This window comes from Myripristis murdjan, chromosome 4 (assembly GCF_902150065.1).
Source record: "Myripristis murdjan chromosome 4, fMyrMur1.1, whole genome shotgun sequence".
NCBI lineage: Eukaryota > Metazoa > Chordata > Actinopteri > Holocentriformes > Holocentridae > Myripristis > Myripristis murdjan.
This window is the reverse complement of record NC_043983.1, coordinates 4,828,347-4,846,598: the sequence shown is the minus strand read 5'-3', so window position 1 is coordinate 4,846,598 and position 18,252 is coordinate 4,828,347. Positions and strand designations below refer to the sequence as shown.

At 40.6% G+C, this 18,252-nt stretch overlaps 3 protein-coding genes across 3 annotated transcripts in view; 1 reads left to right on the top strand and 2 right to left on the bottom strand.

Annotated features, from left to right (window-relative positions):
• Nucleotides 1-708: 708 nt before the first annotated feature.
• Nucleotides 709-11,297, bottom strand: LOC115357537 (pyroglutamyl-peptidase 1). The gene is made up of 6 exons (XM_030049037.1): nucleotides 11,211-11,297; nucleotides 9,565-9,806; nucleotides 8,353-8,405; nucleotides 6,478-6,594; nucleotides 5,655-5,887; nucleotides 709-3,281 (listed from the first exon to the last, which is right to left on the bottom strand). Exons 2-6 carry the CDS (start codon nucleotides 9,596-9,598, stop codon nucleotides 3,089-3,091), a joined length of 630 nt encoding a protein of 209 aa, XP_029904897.1. The 5' UTR covers nucleotides 9,599-9,806; nucleotides 11,211-11,297; the 3' UTR covers nucleotides 709-3,088.
• On the top strand, nucleotides 10,670-15,466 carry lsm4 (LSM4 homolog, U6 small nuclear RNA and mRNA degradation associated). Its single transcript, XM_030049038.1, has 5 exons — nucleotides 10,670-10,819; nucleotides 12,137-12,178; nucleotides 12,667-12,765; nucleotides 13,673-13,856; nucleotides 14,057-15,466. Exons 1-5 carry the CDS (start codon nucleotides 10,817-10,819, stop codon nucleotides 14,158-14,160), a joined length of 432 nt encoding a protein of 143 aa, XP_029904898.1. The 5' UTR covers nucleotides 10,670-10,816; the 3' UTR covers nucleotides 14,161-15,466.
• Nucleotides 15,467-15,902: 436 nt separating this feature from the next.
• LOC115357536 (E3 ubiquitin-protein ligase rnf213-alpha-like) overlaps nucleotides 15,903-18,252 on the bottom strand; it is a 50,127-nt gene continuing 47,777 nt past the window's right edge. Inside the window, exon 55 of the mRNA XM_030049036.1 lies at nucleotides 15,903-16,657. Coding sequence (XP_029904896.1) covers nucleotides 16,507-16,657 — 151 coding nt within the window. The 3' untranslated portion in view covers nucleotides 15,903-16,506. The remainder of the gene's footprint in view (nucleotides 16,658-18,252) is intronic.

Sequence of the window (18,252 nt, the reverse complement as noted above, 5' to 3'; positions counted from 1 at the left end):
AGTGGCTCATCATCTCGAACATTTATAGTCTTTGAGATTCATCTCCCTATTTATGTGCTGTGCTCACTGTGGCAACTTTGCACAATCCACAGGTGAATTAAACGATTTTAATAAACAATGAACCCTTACATTTCTGTTCTGAGGAATGACAGAATGAATGAATAAAACACCAAGCTCTAATAAGAGACACGAATGCATGACTGGTAACCATTTCAATCTTTATTTCAAAGCCTATAATTCGAACAAAACCAAAATTACTTTTTGTAACAGTGCTTTGTTAGTTTCAGCACAGGATGACAACACCTTTAAGAGGATATTCCCTAAACAGAGGAACTCACTGTAAATTTAGAAGCCACAAGAGTACTGTACAACAGAGCACACACACGTATTTTTGAGGTAGCTACATATCTGCTTGGACAGCATTTGGGCCTTCTGAAAGTTAGTATATATCTATAAATTGACCCACTGGACATTTTAAGGCCTTTTCATAATACATATAAACAGCAAGGCACAGGTCTGTGCAACAGGTCACCACCTGTGTAAACCTGATATATGGAAGCTTTCACTTTTGTGAACACATTTTAGGGGCAGCTCCTCCACAACCCTGTCACATACATCTTTGCTGTCACAATTCCACACATAGAGAAAATATGAGAACTTACTCAAGACTGCCCATAATTTCAGTAATCCTTTAAGAGATTTTTTTTAACCATGGAACCAAGAACAAAACAACATGCCAGTGACCTATGAATAATGAAATGACTGAGAAATACTAAGTCCACTGAGCTCAGTGCTCCAGGATTCGACTTTGTGGTTAATGCCACTACGTGCGAGCATTTTTAAAAGCCATGGCACTGAACAGAGCTTCAGATGACATTTTCAGCTACAAATAATTGACATTTACTTGAAGTGAGAGTAACACTGCCTTGATGTGGGTGGAAAAATGAGCATTTTAAGTCAAAAGTTAAGAAAATGCCTCAAGACTACTGATGCAATGCTACAGTCATTGTGTTCAGTTACTATTTCCCTTAAAACTAGATATAACAGATTATATCTACATCCATGTTTCCCACAGAGCTTTTTGGCAGGGTGGGTAAGCTTCTGAAGCAGTGTTAAGACCATTTGACACTAGAAGTCTTGAAAAGTAGTAGAAAAGTAGTATAAATGACCCTTTAGACAGCGTGGGCTGGTCCTAATTCAGCAGTGGGGGAAACACTAGTCTACACAGGAAAAGGGAAGAAAAGCAAAAGAAAAAGCCAAGGAACACACATTTAAAACAGAGTGGCACCATCACAAGGCGCACAGTCCAGTTTGTTAAACACATCAGAATAAATCCAAGTTTGGGCAAATAAAGCATATCTCACCTTTATAAACATACAGAGTTACAATTCTGAAGCAAAAAAGATCAAATGAATCTGTATGTGTCTGCAAAGCTACATTAGTTAAAGTGACTGTAAATTAAAATGAAAACAAAACAAAAAAAAAATCATCCATTCACATGTCTCAACAAATATTTTGTCCAAAATCCAGACGATTAAGAAGAAAAAAAAAGTGCTACAGAGGTAAAATTTCAGGCCCAACTCTGACTTGACTGAATGTCCATCTTCATTAAATCAAATCCTCAGGTACAGCAGCAGTATCTGATTCAATGAAGAGAACTGAAAGCTTTAAATTGAGAAATCAAATTTAGGGCTGCACAATTTTGAGAAAAAAAAAACAAACAAAAAAAAACAGTGCATTGCATTTTAAAGATCTTTTGCAGCCACACTTTGCAACGGACGCATTGCATAAAAATCTTGCTTAGTGTAGTTTTTATGCTTTGGTTGTGCTTAGTTTGAAAAAGTAAAGGATTTCTCACACATAACACAACACAATCTGTAGACCAAGATTTCTCCACAGCACCATTTTGTTTAGGACACTGTCAAAAAATATTTCCCTCATAAGAAAAACAGCACTGTCTTGTAATCTGGAAATTTCTGTGGTAAATACTGCATGGCTTAATATTCTTTAAAAATTGTGCATCCCTAATAAAATCATCACAAACCTATTACGTGAATTTTAATCAGTTAACATGAGACCTGTAAAATAACATTGCACAACTCAAGACCAGATCTCAGTGAAGTGGATTAGGGATTAAAATAATTTTCTGTCAGAATTTGGCCTAAAGACTGGGGGAATATGAGCTGGAACCAACCCGTTCCCTGATTTAAATAACCTTTGTAAAAGAAGGCAAAATTACAACTTCTTATAAAGAAAAAAAAAAGACTCAAGAAACAATTCAACATTAAATGTGAAACAGCGCAGTTAGGCTTTTGGGAAGATGGCAAAACGTATTTGAAGGAAACTGAAAATGAGCAAATACAATTTCAAGCCTAAATTTCCACATATATCATAATGTATTAGGTACATTAATCATTAATAGAAATCTGGTTTAACACCACAATAATATGCTGACTGACACATACTGTGCATTTTATGGAGCATCACACATGAGCAATCCTGGTGACAGAAGCACCTGGATCTACAGGCAGGAGGAAAGAAATTCAAGGATCAAGCATTAAGAACACAAAGTGAAATAACATTAAAGACTTTCCCAAAATGTGACCTCTATAAAAATTTCAATAACCCTGTAAGGTGCACCTCTGGGCTTACAGGTTGCAATATCTGGACCAATTACAGGTTTTCTACATTTCTGCACTTAAGCCTGTTATAAGTGCATGTGAACAAAGCAGCAGCACTCTTGCTATTGCGTTTTCATAGGAAACCTGTGGGAATTCTTAAATTTAAAGGTCGTTGGGGGTGGGACAAAAGCCTAAGTTAAAACCTGACTGAGCTACTCGTTTATGTTCTCATCACTGGCAGAGCCAAAAACATAACTGACTCAGGTCCAGTGCTAAAGAGAAAAAAAACACAACAACCACTTAGTACAAACAGAATCAAAACAAAGATTAACTCAATAAAACATCCTATGCTATGACTGAAGTTTTCACTATCCACCAGTAAAAGATAAGAATATAAAATATTTTGGCTGCTTCTGGTTAAGTGCAATTTGTCTCCTGTGTGAAGGGGTGGCAGGCTGAGTCGGCACTTAGTGGAAGTGCTGGCAGTGGATCTTCTCCTCCGCCTGGTCCAGCAACTCCAGCATCTCCTGGACAATGGCCTGCAACGCACGGCCCAGGTCTTCTCCGCTGTAAGGCTTTCCAATAGGAGGCACATGAACAAAGGCTGAGCGTCCGTGGCTCAGGTACAGAGATGTGTAGTAGGTGAAGTCACAGAGATACCTGTTGGAGAAAACAGCACAGGAGACTTAGGGCCAAAGCCATTTCACTCCTTAACCCTATTTCTTAGCCTATACCTCCCTTATCCACGTTCACGCCTGAGGGCAGAGTGTTCCAACTCTTGCTGAGATAGAGAGAAAAGGCAAAGTGCTAAGGTTATATGGCCCTTCAAATGGAGGTTTTTAGAAGAAATACAGATGAAGTGCTGGGGAAAAAGTTCATACATAGTATTTGCAAAGTGCCATGCAAAAATTATAAAATCAGTCAGTCAATCAGTTGGTTCTTTATGACAAGCAGTTCTCAAAAAACGCTATTCACAGTGTAAATAGAACGTCAGTTACCAAGACTTTCTTTACCAAGACTCATTTCCCCTTTTCTGTAATGATAAATGTAGAACTTCTGTGTAGTTTATTATTAGTTTATCCATTTTGAAGGGCAGCTACCCAGTTGAGGGCACACTGAATCTAGGGGTAGGGTCAACTGAAGGGAATTGTCCATGTCAGGTGATCCAATCACAAGCACACAGCTGAGGCTCTGTTCCCACCTGGTATTAAAATGCATCTTTGGTAATCCAAACATAAGTGGACAGCTGTCAGTCCATCCCTACACACCTGGCATTAACATGTGTCTCCACATGCGTCTTACTTGCCCACTTGTGATCGGATCTCACTTTCCCACTCAATATGCAAATAAACACATTTCAAAGAGGGAGAGAGAGACAGAGAGAGATTCTGACTTTGATAGTCCTCCTTCCTTGCAAAAAATAAAAATAAAAGGTAATTTAACAGGCAGCAGGTATTTAACAAGAGGAGACATCCTAGCTCACTCCAGCCTCATTTTAATTCACTGTCAATCACTGAAGACACATTTTACATCTGTCACAGGGAGACCTGATCACGTTCAGACCCAGGTTATTAAATTATTCCAGAGGGTTCTCTGCTTAGATGGGTAAATCAACACATAATATTTCGGTGGTATTCGTATAGTAAGTGAAACGCAGACATACACACAGCTGTCTATAATATTTTTGTAGTACTCTATAGTACTGTAACAAATTTTTAACACTTTAATTGTAAGTACACACACACCAGACAATCCAGTCAACATGCAGCACCACACACTTGGTGTTTATACTACACAATTTCAGAGTGGTGATTCAGGGACTTGGGATCTCACATGCAGGACTTAATGTGACGTGAGTCACGCAAGATAAGTCCTGTGACATAAGTGACATAGGTCCTGGACAACAGGATTCAACATTAGGGAGCCTCCGATCCAGTCAGTAACATTAAGATCTTGTCTGTAAACCAAGATCATTTGGCCAGATAACCTGCTCAGGCCAGTCAAGAATCAGGAACCCCCAATTGCCAGAAGAACCAAATCAGACCCAAAATCTGCCCAATTATCCTGTAATATGACGCTGGATTAATTAGAGTAAGGCAACACATGTAAACATGTTACTGCCATATCCCATTTACTCACAAGATTCTGATTTCTGTGTACAGGGAAACATGCTGAATCCATTTCTAAGATGTGCTGAACCCTGTTCACACTTGTGCTTACAGCTGTCCACTTGTGATACCATTACCATTGTCACAGCTGTACGTCCAGTGGTTCAGTTCCTATGGGTAGCATTTTGTGTTAGCTTCACATAAAGACTTGAAGTCTGTGTGAGTTGTTATTTTAGCTCCATCAAAGTGATAAAATAAACCGTACAGCAATTCCAAACCTGTCTTATTTACACAGTGTATCAAGTGTATTTGAAATGCAGTTACTATGCGGAAGTTTCTTGCAGACACAACCAGCTGGATCTACTTTCCAATTCAAATAGGAAAATAACAAGAAAGAAACTGTTTCATTTTCTCAAAAACAGGTGCCAGAATTTGTTGTTTTACATATCAGCATAATCTCTAAGTTCATAAATTCAACTTTGCTTAAATGTTTGCACAAAAAATAAATTCACATCCTTTCCCTACAGATTCCATATATATCTGACAATCTCTGCAATTACTACCAATCACTGGACATCTCCAGGTTATCCTGTTCATTGTTGGCTAGTTAAATCTATGTAGGCTCATTTTTTGTAATGTTCTTTGACACTTCTTTTGTGAAGAATGCCTACATAAATGAATGAACTTTAACAGAAATAAGGGTATCTTTCATCATTCATGCATTCATTCATTTTCCAAGATGCCTATCCGGTTAGGGTCATGGGGTGCTGCAGCCTGTCCCAGTGCTCATTGGGCATAAGGCAGGGGAACATGCTGGACAGGTCACCAGTCCATTGCAGGGCAAAGTTATATCTGAACTGTTGAAATAAGAAAATAAATCTAAAGGTGACTCAACCACCCAGTCACTGAACAGGTGACAGCTTACCTTCCGGCATCTTTGGAGACGGACACGGCTACTCCAAGCCCCGAGGCTGTCACTCTCTTGCAAACAGATTCCATGTCAATAACTGAGTCAATGCAGTCCGGTCCTCCCACAATGCAACACTGTGAGTCAGGACAGAAGCTGCTGTTGTCCAGACCCTTGTAGCCATGATTACGGCCGCACTTCTCCAACGTGACAGTGGTGGCCATACCTGACACTCCGACATGAACTACCAACTGTCAAGCAAACAAAAGGAAACAACACAGTAAGAACAAGAGTTAAATTGCTTAAAGGGGCAATGAGTAACATTTTTTACCACCCATAGCACAAAATAACCATAATATATCTGTTGGGGTTAATTAGTACTGATGAATCAACAATTACTTTGCCAGCTGCTAAGATTTTTCAGCTTTCAAAACGCATAGTTGTTTTCTGTGCTGTTTGGAACTGAATGGGAGTGAATGAGCCCCCATTCAAATCTTTGTGGTGCATGCATGTAAAAATTGTCACAAAATGGTACAAAATGTAAAAGAGACCAGGTGAAATCTCAACCACATATGAGGAAAAAAAAACACCTGTTTAAGACACAAACGTATTTTTAAATTAAAAAAATGCAATGGTACTTTTAGCATCTCTGGACTGTTGCCATATTAGGATATTCGAAAATGTTCTCCCAATATGGGGATTTCTTGTGCTTGTTTGAGAGACAATGCCCATTTACAAAGAATGCCTATTGTAACACAGCTTTAATGCACCTTTAAAGATGGAATAATGGGTGAGAGCAAGGAATGACTGCAAAAGTTCAACCACTACATTTCCTTCTTACCAGTGGATGATACTGTTTCCATAATGAAGGCACCAAACTCTGGACTGTCTGGTACTCTACAGGAACCTCATACACATGCAAGTCCACTTCGGTTCCCAGGCCAAGTTTCTTTAGTTCCTGTTAAGAAAATACCTGGCATTTAACAATGAATTCAACATATCAAAGCATCTGCCATTAAATGTACTCTTTTATCTAAAGCGCCTTACAGTGACATGACAATTTTTTTAATCACGTGTGGGAATTAGTCCCATGTTAACACTCTTCTTCCCCTGACCCAATCAGAATCAGAATCAGAATTCACAAATTTCCAGATCACATAAGGGTGTCATAGCGAAGAATTTACCATTTTTAATGTTCAAAAAATATATTTACCATAAACAAATAATGAAAATAATTCAACAAAACCTGATACCAGTAAAACTAATCAGAATCTAATCTGATCTGACGATGTTCTATGACCCAAATGTTTTCTGTGCACTTTTTAGTTAAGTAAAAAAAAAAATACGTGAAGATAATACGTGAATGTAAATAATAATTACTGCCTTTTTCCCTGTTCTTTTTTGTTATTCTTAAAGTTTTTTGCTGGATTAATTTGTCTATGACTTTTGAACCCACACACCTCAGACAAAACTGATATTTTTAATTTGAGGGCAGACATCTCTCACTTGCTCTACCAGCCCTGAACGGTGGCACTCTGTACCAGACTACTGTATTATGTGCTATGAATTATGTTAAAGCAAAACTGAACTCTGGCAGAGTGTTGGGTTGTATAAACCTCACTGTGATCTGAGTCCACATGGTTTTTTATATTGTTATAATGCACTTAGTTTGTGTTCATTCATGTGCAAAAAGTGTGATTTTAAGACACAAATACACTATTGTGGATTATCAGCCAAGAGGAGCACAGAGCAACTAATGAGGATATTTCATCACCTTGTGGACTCAAAACACATCCAGGTAACTATACAACCCAACACTCTACCAAAGTTCAATTTTGCTTTAACCTCAAATATAACAGTAGAAATCAACCTTCTTTAGAAGCCAACCAATAAACAAAAAAAGATGTAAACATCAATAGTGAATTGAAGACAAATCTGAGTCAAATTAAGCGTGTCTGCCCTCAAACATACAACCACCCACCCACCCACCCACACACACACACACACACACACACACACACACGTGCATTATGCAGGACAAATGGCCACGGCCACCAAGCTCTCACATAAATATTGAAAAGAGGCTTGTTTGACCATGTTGGTGACCCCGCCACAGAGCCGCCTTTTGTTTGCCTTTAATATCCTTATCAGGTCTGTCTAGACAGCCTGACAGCCATTGTCACCCTCCTCCACTTTCCTCAGGAGGATCCACGCACACAGAGCCAAATACACCCTGCTGCCCAGGTTGAAGCAGGCCTACCATTGCAGCGTGGCTTTCTGAGCATATAAGGAGGTTCAAAATGATGTGTACATCATTTGGCAGTGACATGTACTCTTAGAAAGTGATTGTCAGCTCCAAAGTCTAACTACATAAGCTACTTTAGACGATTATCATCTTGGCTGACAAAATGGCATACCGTTGAAAACAGAATGTACCACATTTAAGAGTTATACATTTTTTCAGAGTGTATAGCATTTTGGAAATGACTCCTGATATGGTTAGAATAGCTGTCTGGCCCTATATTTCACATATCATGAATGGTCTCATTTGCAATGCCAACAAATAAGTTTGAAACTCAGAGCAATGATAAATAAATGGTTTCATCTAAGAGCATGTTCAAACTGGTTTCTGTTCAATCCCATAAAATAAACAAGCTGTAGAATATAATTCAAGTATAGGTGCACAATTCCAGAGATACATAAGTGAAAAAAATACCTGCACTGCTACCCAGCTAGCATTGACGGTGTGCTCTCCAAATGGCCCAAAACCTGCAAAACATGTTAGTTATTTAACTTGCTCAAAGTAAAGTAAACACAATCCTGTTAACACAGAAAATATCCTGTTAGTAATAATAGCTGCAAGTGGGCTGAAATACAATCTGAGGCGGTGCTTAATAAACTCCTTTGACCTGCTTTCTTACACATTTCTGTGTGGTGCAACATAACCAGTGCCTAACTTCAGTGATCTGTGGGGTTTACCATATGTGGCTCAGATACAGATTTAGATCTGTTATAAATGAGCCCTATGTATTGGATGGATATCTGTGCAGTTGGAATTTTGACATGTATGGTCTTGGCTTAGCTTTAATGAGGGGAGAAGTATGGCAATGTCCTTGAATCACACAATAAAATCAACCTGCTCTTTTACCAAAAACAAACAAACAAACAAACACTCCCTCCATCACTGCAAATGAGCTGACAACATGGCAGTTGCCTGTGGATCTTGGTCCAAATTTGTTTGTGCAGAGATGTGGAGCTGAGCAGTCACCCTCCTGTTTCTCCCCCCTGTGGGGTCAGCGGGTCCCCCGGGTCCCCTGGGTCCCCTGGGGGTCCCGGGATCAGCCTGTCTGACAGGCCGCTGAAAAGAGGCAGAGAGAGGGGTCGGCAGCTGCCAGCCGGCCAGCTATTGTGAAGCTGCTGTTCCCAGGCCATCTACACATCCTTTATCAGGATGGGACCGCGGACTTCAACAGGCCTTTGTGTCTGGGAAGACCCCGTCCCTGCCTGCCTTAGCTAGCTTCACACTAACACTTCCAGATATGAGCTTGTCTGCTGAGTAAAACATGTAGAAGCTGCTGGAACTGAAGACGCGATGTGTCTTATTGTACTGGGTGTTCCGGTAAAGAGTTGAAGCACTAACACACTTCACACTTCTGGGCCACATAACACAGTCACAGTCTTGTCACTGCCAGATAAATTACTTTATATTAATGCGCTGTTATTGTTTTTTTTTTAAAAAAAAACTGCTGTTGTACATGAACAAAAGTGATTCCCACTGCTGCCGTTATGAAGAGAGTAACAACTTGACGCCATTAGGTCAGCTGTCATTTCCCTTGAAGGAGCGTTCACCGCAACTTTTCCAACACTTCAGCCTCTCAGTCGGCGGGGACCTGGACATGAAACAAGGCGGCAGGTAGAGAAAACTAACCTGTGACAACCACCGTCCGTTTGCTGTTATTCATCTTCTCTGCCGCTGCAAAGGAGCCGTTGTCGCTGAAGTCTTTATTTTTGTCCAGAAGCCGAGCGCGTATCCGGGTGTGTGCTCCTCCACGGCTCGGCTCGCTGCTGCTCTGCTTCGCTCTGCACGGCAGGTCCGCTCCGCTCTGACGCTACGTCGACACCTCGACGTCACGACGTACACTGACGCTCACCGTGTCATTACTGGAAAGGCTAGGACACTTTTACTTTATTTGTCAGAGCGAATTTTTGTGTTCAGGATCAAACCTTTTCCAGCCAATATTACTCCAAACTTGCTACATAATTGAACCGGAGGTCAAGATATGTTCACGTATTTTTTTAGCCATTCATTTATTTTACAGACTGAACATTAAACACATACATTACACTGTCTACACAAAAGATGTTTGTTTGTTTTTTGCTTGTTGTGACCTGACCATGTGGCCTCAGCTCCAGCCAAGCAAGGACATGCACAGCAATACCTGACTGACACTCACTATGAATACTAGAAAGCAAAGTAAATAAGTCAGATATGGTTAAAGGCATTTATTGCTCATGTGAAGATATTCAGATTGTGACAGCACATCAGTGTAAATCAAAAAGTCTGATGCCATGTTGTAACCATTCTCCCATTCACACTGCCAGTTTGAGTGAACAAGTACAGGCAGCATTTTGCATCTCTCTTGTTTCATCATTTCTGTGTTGTGTCCCTCTTGTTGTTCTACTTTTACACAGCCATCTGTTGTTACGGTTTCACAGACAACATTTTAGGCGGGTGAAATATCTTAATCCATACTTCTCTTGGTAGTAATTTTTTGTTCTGTTTTTTTTGTTTGTTTGTTTGTTTTTTACCACAGATTAGAAAGATTGGATTACTATAGACAAAAATTAAGGATTCCAACAATTCTCAACTTCAGTCAAATTAGAGGGGTTAATAGGTTACATAATACAGACAGGGACAGCAAATAGGGTGTAATTTTCTTTTCTTTTCTTCTGAATAGACTAGTGAGTGTATGCATATGTATCCCATGGATCGACACACTCCGATACGGTAGGTGGCGGTATGCACCGTTAAAAGGAATGCGACAACAAACCAGAAGAAGAGGCGGCAGCCGCAGGAGCAGGCTTGTGTACAGTCAGGGTAGCTTGTCCAAGCGTGGCAGCAGACGGCCAACACAGAAAGTCACAAACAAATAAACAAATAAACTGCTCTTACCGTCACAATGGTGAGTATTCAATGGCATTATACGTAAAAATGATATCCATGTTAGCTCACTTGCTCTCCAGCTATCTGCAATGGCAGCATCTTTCTGCTGGGACGCTAATGCCCAGTGCTCGTTAGCGTTAGCCGAGTTAGCAGTCGCATACTAGCTAACGTTAAACATTTGTAGCTGCTCGGCGGTGGTGTAATGCCTGCAGACTCCCCAACACTGAAATAAAATCTGCACGTCGTGTTGGATTCAGAGAGCTGTCTAAGTGAAGGCTGATAACATCACCGATGCGTGAGAGAACACAAACGGTGATGTTAGCTAGGCTAATCAAGTGGGTGAGATTAATGTTGCCCTGCTTGTTATTTACCAAAATGAATGACATGACAAGGCAGCAAAAACTTAGCACCTTTTACGACTCGCTAAAGAGGCCTCGGTGTCAACAGCACCAAGAAACACGTCTGTGAAATGAAAGCGTCCACAAGCTTTTGGACAGCGCAGGTAGAGCGTTTGTAGCCCCAGTCCTCTTCAGCCTGACGCGCAGTAGAGGCGGCAGTCAGGGGTGCCAACTCAAAAGATGATATTTTATCGAAATAAAGTGCTGCTTGGTGAACCAGTTGTATGCCGAATTTACCAGTTGAGTCCAGAGATTCACGAGGGCGCTGTTTAATGTTTATAGGGTTTGAACGTCGCTGGACGTTAAGAATAAATTAAATTGATAGCTTTTTTGCATGACGTTTGGCGCGCTGGTTCCGCAGTGGCTAAGACTGGCCTGTCATGTTGTAGGTGTTTATCCCTGCTCAGGTGCCAGCTCACAGTAGTAGAACGGTGGATCAAATACTAAATGCGATGTGCTTTCCAACCCACTATTCGGTTTGTATGTCGGTTTCGGGTCACGGTTTTGGCTCGGTTTGTTTTGCACATTAGGGAGAAAAAAACCCACTACTATTTAATAATGATCTGTTAATTTTCTCTTATTTGCAAAAATCACATTTTTTTCATTCAGACCTTTGGGATAACAACATGACATCAGAAAATGCTCACTCAAAGGCTAAAGTGCTTTTTACACTATTTAACACAACCATACAAATACTTGGAATATATTCATCCGTTCATCAGCTCAGTGTGTGGCTGCATGGCTCTCATGCTGTGGACATGTTTGTAATGCCCTCTTCATCTCCCAGTTTAAAATATCATGAACACTCATTGTGAGGTAACGCTTATTTGCCCTGGAGGTTCAGCTGACACCGGTGAGTTCTGTGCAGGGTGTGTTGTGTCTTGAACGGTTTGGTTTTGCACCCCTAAAGCTTTGTGCTTGTCTGTCTTCACTTGCAGCTCCCTCTGTCCTTGCTGAAGACTGCCCAGAACCATCCCATGGTAAGGACCAGGCTGAGCAGCTGTGCTTTGCTGTTTCTTGGAGCCACAAGTTGCCTCTCATGGAGTGTAGCTGCCTGGTAGACACTGTGGTGTGATAGTCTGCTGCCCTCTGCCACATTTCTGTTCAATCAGAACTGTGTCAAGTCAAGTTTATTTCCTGTTCTTGTTTTGGTGTTTCCTGTTCCACATTACCCCTGCAGTGGCACTGTTAAAGTTTCATAAACTCTTAAAAGTTGACTCCCAAATTTGTTCAACCAGTAGTGTACCATACAGTCTGCTGTGTAGCTGCCTTTAGTTAATTTAAGTCTGCTGCAGTGTACTGGATTAGTTTTCCTCTTTTATATAAGCTTTTTTTCCATACCAAATGTCATGTGTAAAAATATTTCAAAGGGGAACATTATTGAAAAAAAGTTTGAAAACCACTGCTCTAGATCTCATCCATCCCAGTGCTTCAGTGTGTTTCACAGCTGGCTTTGTGTGTTTCACAGCTGGTGGAGCTGAAGAACGGAGAGACTTACAACGGTCACCTGGTCAGCTGTGACAACTGGATGAATATCAATCTGAGAGAAGTCATCTGCACCTCCAGGGTAAAGCTCTCCTCTGCTCTCACTTGCTCTCACAGCGTCCGTCTCACTGTTGCTCAGAACCAACTCTGGATCTCTCCGAGCAGCTGCATGATTTAATTGCTTGGTGGCATGCTTTCCACCAAAGCTTTGCCAAGCTTTCAAAAGTCTTTAAAAGATTTCTAAAAAGTCTTAAATTCTAAGACATGTGACATAGTATTTTATGATTTTTTTTCCCTGGATTTTGCAAGTAGTAACATTTTATTTCTATTTTAGTTTTTTAAATAGTTGACTGAATGCCTCCCACAATAACGTCACACAGATCAGGGGGGTATTCTACAAACCAGGATAAGAAAGTTAGCCACATAACTGGAAAAGAAGATGCTATAGCTTGGCGATAGAGATTTACATCTGTAAATTAAAGGCTGAATGTTTGGTTTAGGATAATGATCCATTCATCCCTGATGATGGTTGCTAAAAATCAACAAAATTTCAGAGTCAGCCTGCCAACAAACACCAGCTGTATCCCAGTTCTGCTCTACCTCTCTTCTTCAGTTGTGGTAATTGTAAAACTGGTTTTAAGTTTTATTCTGTGTGATATTAAAAAGGTTTAAAAGTCTTAAATATAACTTACCTTAAGCTGTATGAACCCTGAAAAGTCAAATCAACTTTACACAATAATATGCAAATGAAATCACTCCTTATAGCTGTGATTTTTTTTTTTTTTTTTAAATAATCTCTGTGGGCAAGATACACTCAAAAGGGTCATGCTTGGTCAAGGGCTTTTGCAGCACTCGTGCAGGCTGTTTTAGCGGCTGGCCAAAAGGCACGATGAATGTTCTGACCTGTTCTGGTGCTTGTCAGTGAGTCACACCCAGAACCGTATCGGGATTTCTAAGGATGCCCTGCTGTGCTTGCTGTTGCCATGCAGGATGGAGACAAGTTCTGGAGGATGCCTGAGTGCTACATCCGGGGAAGCACCATCAAGTACCTGCGAATCCCCGACGAGATCATCGACATGGTGAAGGAGGAGGTGGTGTCCAAGGGCCGCGGCCGGGGCGGCCTGCAGCAGAACAAGCAGCAGGGCAAAGGAAGAGGAGGGGGAGCCGGCAGAGGTGAGGCAGCAGCGGGATGGGTACCCAAACTCAGCAACTGTCTTTAACTCTGGCATGCACTGTTGCAGGGTTACAGAGGGAATTTTATTGTTAATTTAGAGTATGAAGGATCTGCGGGTGTAACAATTTCACAAAACAGTAGTCACAAAAGTCACAAAACAGTAAGGTAATGATGATACATGCCGGTGTGTGTTTTGCAGGAGTGTTTGGCGGTCGGGGCAGAGGAATGCCCGGCGCCGGACGAGGGCAGCAGCAGCAGGACAAAAAGCCAGGCAAGCCTCAGGGGATGAAGAACCAGCACTAACAGGCAGGAGGAGAGAGCTCCTGCTTTAGAAGAACACATCCCATTTTTTTTTTTTTTTTTTAGTTTTGTTTTTTTTCCAGAGCAATGACGCCTTCATTAAACGGAGGTCAAATTAACTCAGTAATATTGCCATCGTCCTGCAGTTTTGTTGAGTCTGACCTCCTGTTGCAGAATCACACTGGCAGAATAGAATTCAGTTTGTGCGTTTGCACTGGATATTTTCTCTTTAAGCAATTACTGTCTAAGAGTATTTGGTAACTGTTTTCACAGCGGCTTTATACCAGTGTACCACAGTTGTAATCGGTAACACTTTTTATTTTATTGTGTTTTTATTTTATTTTATTGCTCCCACACTGCACGTCAGACATCACCTGTCAGTCAAAGAGTGTGGGCGGGACTGCACCGTCTTTCTGTTGAGGAAGTTTGAGTCTCTGTAGGTGGCGCTCTTTTCTTTTTCATTTGGAATAGACAGACAAAGCAACATAAAACGCATCACTTCCTGTACAGCAGGAAAGAGCTGAGTGTTTGCAACAGCAAATGAAAAAGCTTTCTGTAACTGGATGGATCATGGCAGTCAAGAATAGAGAGAAGCCAAACAGACATTTATGTGAAAAAAGTTGCCGATTATTTCTTTGACCTATGGAACCGGATTGTTTATTACACAGTAATATTGCACAAATACTTAAAATCAAATCTCCCTGATTTGTAATGCCATCACGAGGTGTACCAGTACCATGTAAGTTTAAAGTGAACTCATGTAGTTTTTTGTATTTACGCTATTGTTACACCCTTGCTGCAACATTGTGTATTAGGAGGATTTTTATTCAGCATTTACACAGCATAAGAACGCACTGCAAACACTCTTCCGTAGGCTGGTACACTGGACTAAGGCCGTTTTTGTCTTTGCTCCTCATCCTGAATCCTCCGTGTTTCATTTTCCTCAAATGAAACTCTGCCCAGCCCCAACTTAAGATGTGTGTACTTTATTATTTTTTCAAGCTTTGTCTATTCCTGTGTTTAGTTTTATGGCGTGCTCGTCGTTTGAGTCGGACGACGGCTGGCGGAACAGGCGGCCGTCAACTTTGGGGACGCGTTTTTAAGTCCCTTTACATTTGAATACTTTTTGTTAACGGGTTTGTATGATGACACATAAGGATTAGCAGGGCAGTTTCTCATATTCTTAAGTCTGAAACAGATGTGGCCAACATGTTTCATGTTGGTTGGGTTTCATTTTATTTTTGTAAACAAAAGACAATGTTGTAATTTATTTACAAGAGAACATGAGAATAAATCAACTTTTGTTAAAGTTGTTGTGTTTTTCACAATAAGTCCCCTTCCATTAAAGAGGCAGTTCACCCACTTTAAAAAATGTGATATTATTCTGCTTCCCGGACTGTTAGAGAATGTACAGGCATGGTGAAGACTATGTACGTCTTACTCCCACACACACACATGCACAAATATACCATACAGTTGGTGGTTACAGCTTCTTATAAGATCAGGTTAGATTTTCTCATAATATTAAAATGAATAGTGTGGGGTGTTTTGTTTTCCATCTGAAGCAACTTTAAAATATTGCTTTTGGCTCTGCTAACTTGGAAGTGTTTAATAGCAGATAGCAGATTAGTTGACAATGAAAATAGTTGCAGCCCTAATTTTAATCCCTTTTCCTGCCAATCCAGGAGTGAACTGATCTGGTTGATTTTGAGTCAGTTTGTGAATAAACTGTCAGACAGGCTCATTCCAGCTCAGATAGTTTGAGATGAAGATTACAAAATACAGATTTACATGTTGCAACATTGTCCAGTGAAGTCCATTGAGTGTGGTGATTACATAAGTGATTTTATTAAACACTGTTCCTTTTCATTCAGCGGCAGGCAGTTGTGCTTTTTACTTGTTTCAATATAGAAATACATGTAGATAAAATCACTTTCAATCAATAGTAAAATAAAACAAAACAGTAAATAGATATATTTGTTGAACGTAGGCATGCAGAACATTCTCCTGAGCAGATCTTGCTGTGAGGTCACATTTAAATGAGGTCAAATAAGTCATGAGTTATTTGTATTTTTCCCTCATGGCAGTAAACACTCAACAGTCAAGTGTATTAAGGCTCTCGTACCATACACTATTTTTTCTTTTTTAAGGTAAGGTTTTACACAGGCCTTGTTTTTTGAACAATAATTACTGTAAAGAAAAAAAAGAAAAGAATAAAGTGGAAAAAACATTTCTGGCATCATTAGCACATGATCAGAAATGAACCCCAGATGCATTTAACATCTGGGATTCGATAAAAAATGTCTTTAAACTCTCATGAATCCCATTCAAAAGGCACTGTGTGATCCATCACATCATCCATTCCTGTTTGGCGGTCACAGCGTATTTCCATGCCTCCACTATCTGTGACAGCTGGATGCTGTCAGGGAAGGCAGCCTCCACGTCGATGGGCACGTCCACCTCTTTGCGGTCCATGTAGGCAGCCACAGCCTCTTTCACACTAGGATGAAATAAGAGTGATCGACAATATTCAGGACCTACTGTGAGTGTGTAACATTTTTCTGAATGACACTTTCTCAAGGTGGCACAGCTCTAGTTGGTGTCTCTAACAACTTGGTCGCCACTGCTGCCTTTGATGATTGTCCAGTTGAGGGTTTGGTCCTGTGCTGGTGTCCATCATCCCTAAAATCTACACTTTATGCTGACAAGTTGTTTCAGATACAGTAGCAATGCTCTTAATTGGTTTATTAAGGCTGATATTAAGGTCTGATGTCTTCTTATCCACAACAGCCTGTATCAGAAGATGTTCCTCAACACATATCCCTATTTTCATCTGATAATAAAATATCCTTTAGTAATATCATATTGTGTTAGCTGTTAAAATAAATGTTTCATCTGCCAAGCAAATAAGGAAAAGTGCAAGACACTGAGCATTTTGGTGGTATATATATAAATTGCAGGCATGAGTAACGAAAAACAAGCTCATCTTTTTTAGTAAAATTCTGTTCCAATGATTGTGTAGTGTGTATACACTCACACACACACACACATATATATATATATCATTATAAAATATAATATCATTATAAAATAATAATGTTTTAATAATAATTCAAAGGTGGTATTATTCAATACCTATTCCTTATTCTTCTGTAAATATGATCCTGAAAGCTAGCCTGCCCCGGAGCAGGCTAACTTTCAGGATAGGATTGAATCCTACATAAAGCACCACCCCCTGGCCAATCAGCTGTTTGCCAAACCGTGGCCTGTCCAATCACTGAGGATCCCGGAGAGCATTACGGCATGAAAGGATTTTCCTTGAGAGATCATTAAAGGAAGTTTGATAAAAGTATTTTTAGAGGCGTTTCACAACATTTTAGGGACATTTAAAATAGCACAATTAATTAGCTCTAAATTTTTTGGGGGGCAAATGATTCCTTTGTGAGAGAATGGGCCGGATTGACAGCTGAGGGGAATTACACATGGGGGAATTCAACTATACCTGTCGCAATACATCTGTGCAGTGCAGTGCATGGGCTTCAGCGTCAGATGTGGACTTGAGCCACTGATGTGTAACTTGCGCATTTATGCAGTCGGCAATTCGTTGCCAAGCATTCTGCCTTCTCTTCGCGGCAGCCACGGTGTTCGATTTACTATGTAAATTTTGTTTTTCCGCCTCATACTTTTCCAGTATAATACACTGTGCTTTTTTCCTTGTGGAACCCTCCCTTATACGTGCACGTTCACGGCTCCTGGTGAGGCAAACCTGGATCGAGTGAGCGAGTTGATAACCAGCGTCGTGATACCGGTTATCCCTGATCACCATGATCTCAATTAGTGTATCCTTATAGGTCTGGCTAATCCAGCGAAAACTAAGCTTGCTTCGTGATACAGACCTCTGCTCTGCTCAGATGCCTGGCGCTCTGAAGAGCGTAAACAGATGCTGCCAGCTCTGCAGAGACATTTCAGCACCACGGAGAGCACCAGTGGGCACTGCAGACTGCCCTCTGACCTGGGTCATAACTTGATGGAGTTTACGGAACACTTAGGCTGTGTCCGAAATCACTCACTCACTCACTCCTCCCTACTCACTAT

Excerpts from the sequence above, each read along its gene's own strand:
- LOC115357537 (XM_030049037.1), bottom strand. The coding sequence starts at position 9,598 with ATGAATAACAGCAAACGGACGGTGGTTGTCACAG. Across the intron at positions 8,406-9,564 it reads ACGGACGGTGGTTGTCACAG|GTTTTGGGCCATTTGGAGAG; the intron begins GTTAGTTTTCTC and ends CATGTTTTGCAG. Across the intron at positions 3,282-5,654 it reads GTCTCCAAAGATGCCGGAAG|GTATCTCTGTGACTTCACCT; the intron begins GTAAGCTGTCAC and ends TTTCTCCAACAG.
- lsm4 (XM_030049038.1), top strand. Across the intron at positions 12,179-12,666 it reads CTGCCCAGAACCATCCCATG|CTGGTGGAGCTGAAGAACGG; the intron begins GTAAGGACCAGG and ends TGTGTTTCACAG. Across the intron at positions 13,857-14,056 it reads AGGAGGGGGAGCCGGCAGAG|GAGTGTTTGGCGGTCGGGGC; the intron begins GTGAGGCAGCAG and ends TGTGTTTTGCAG.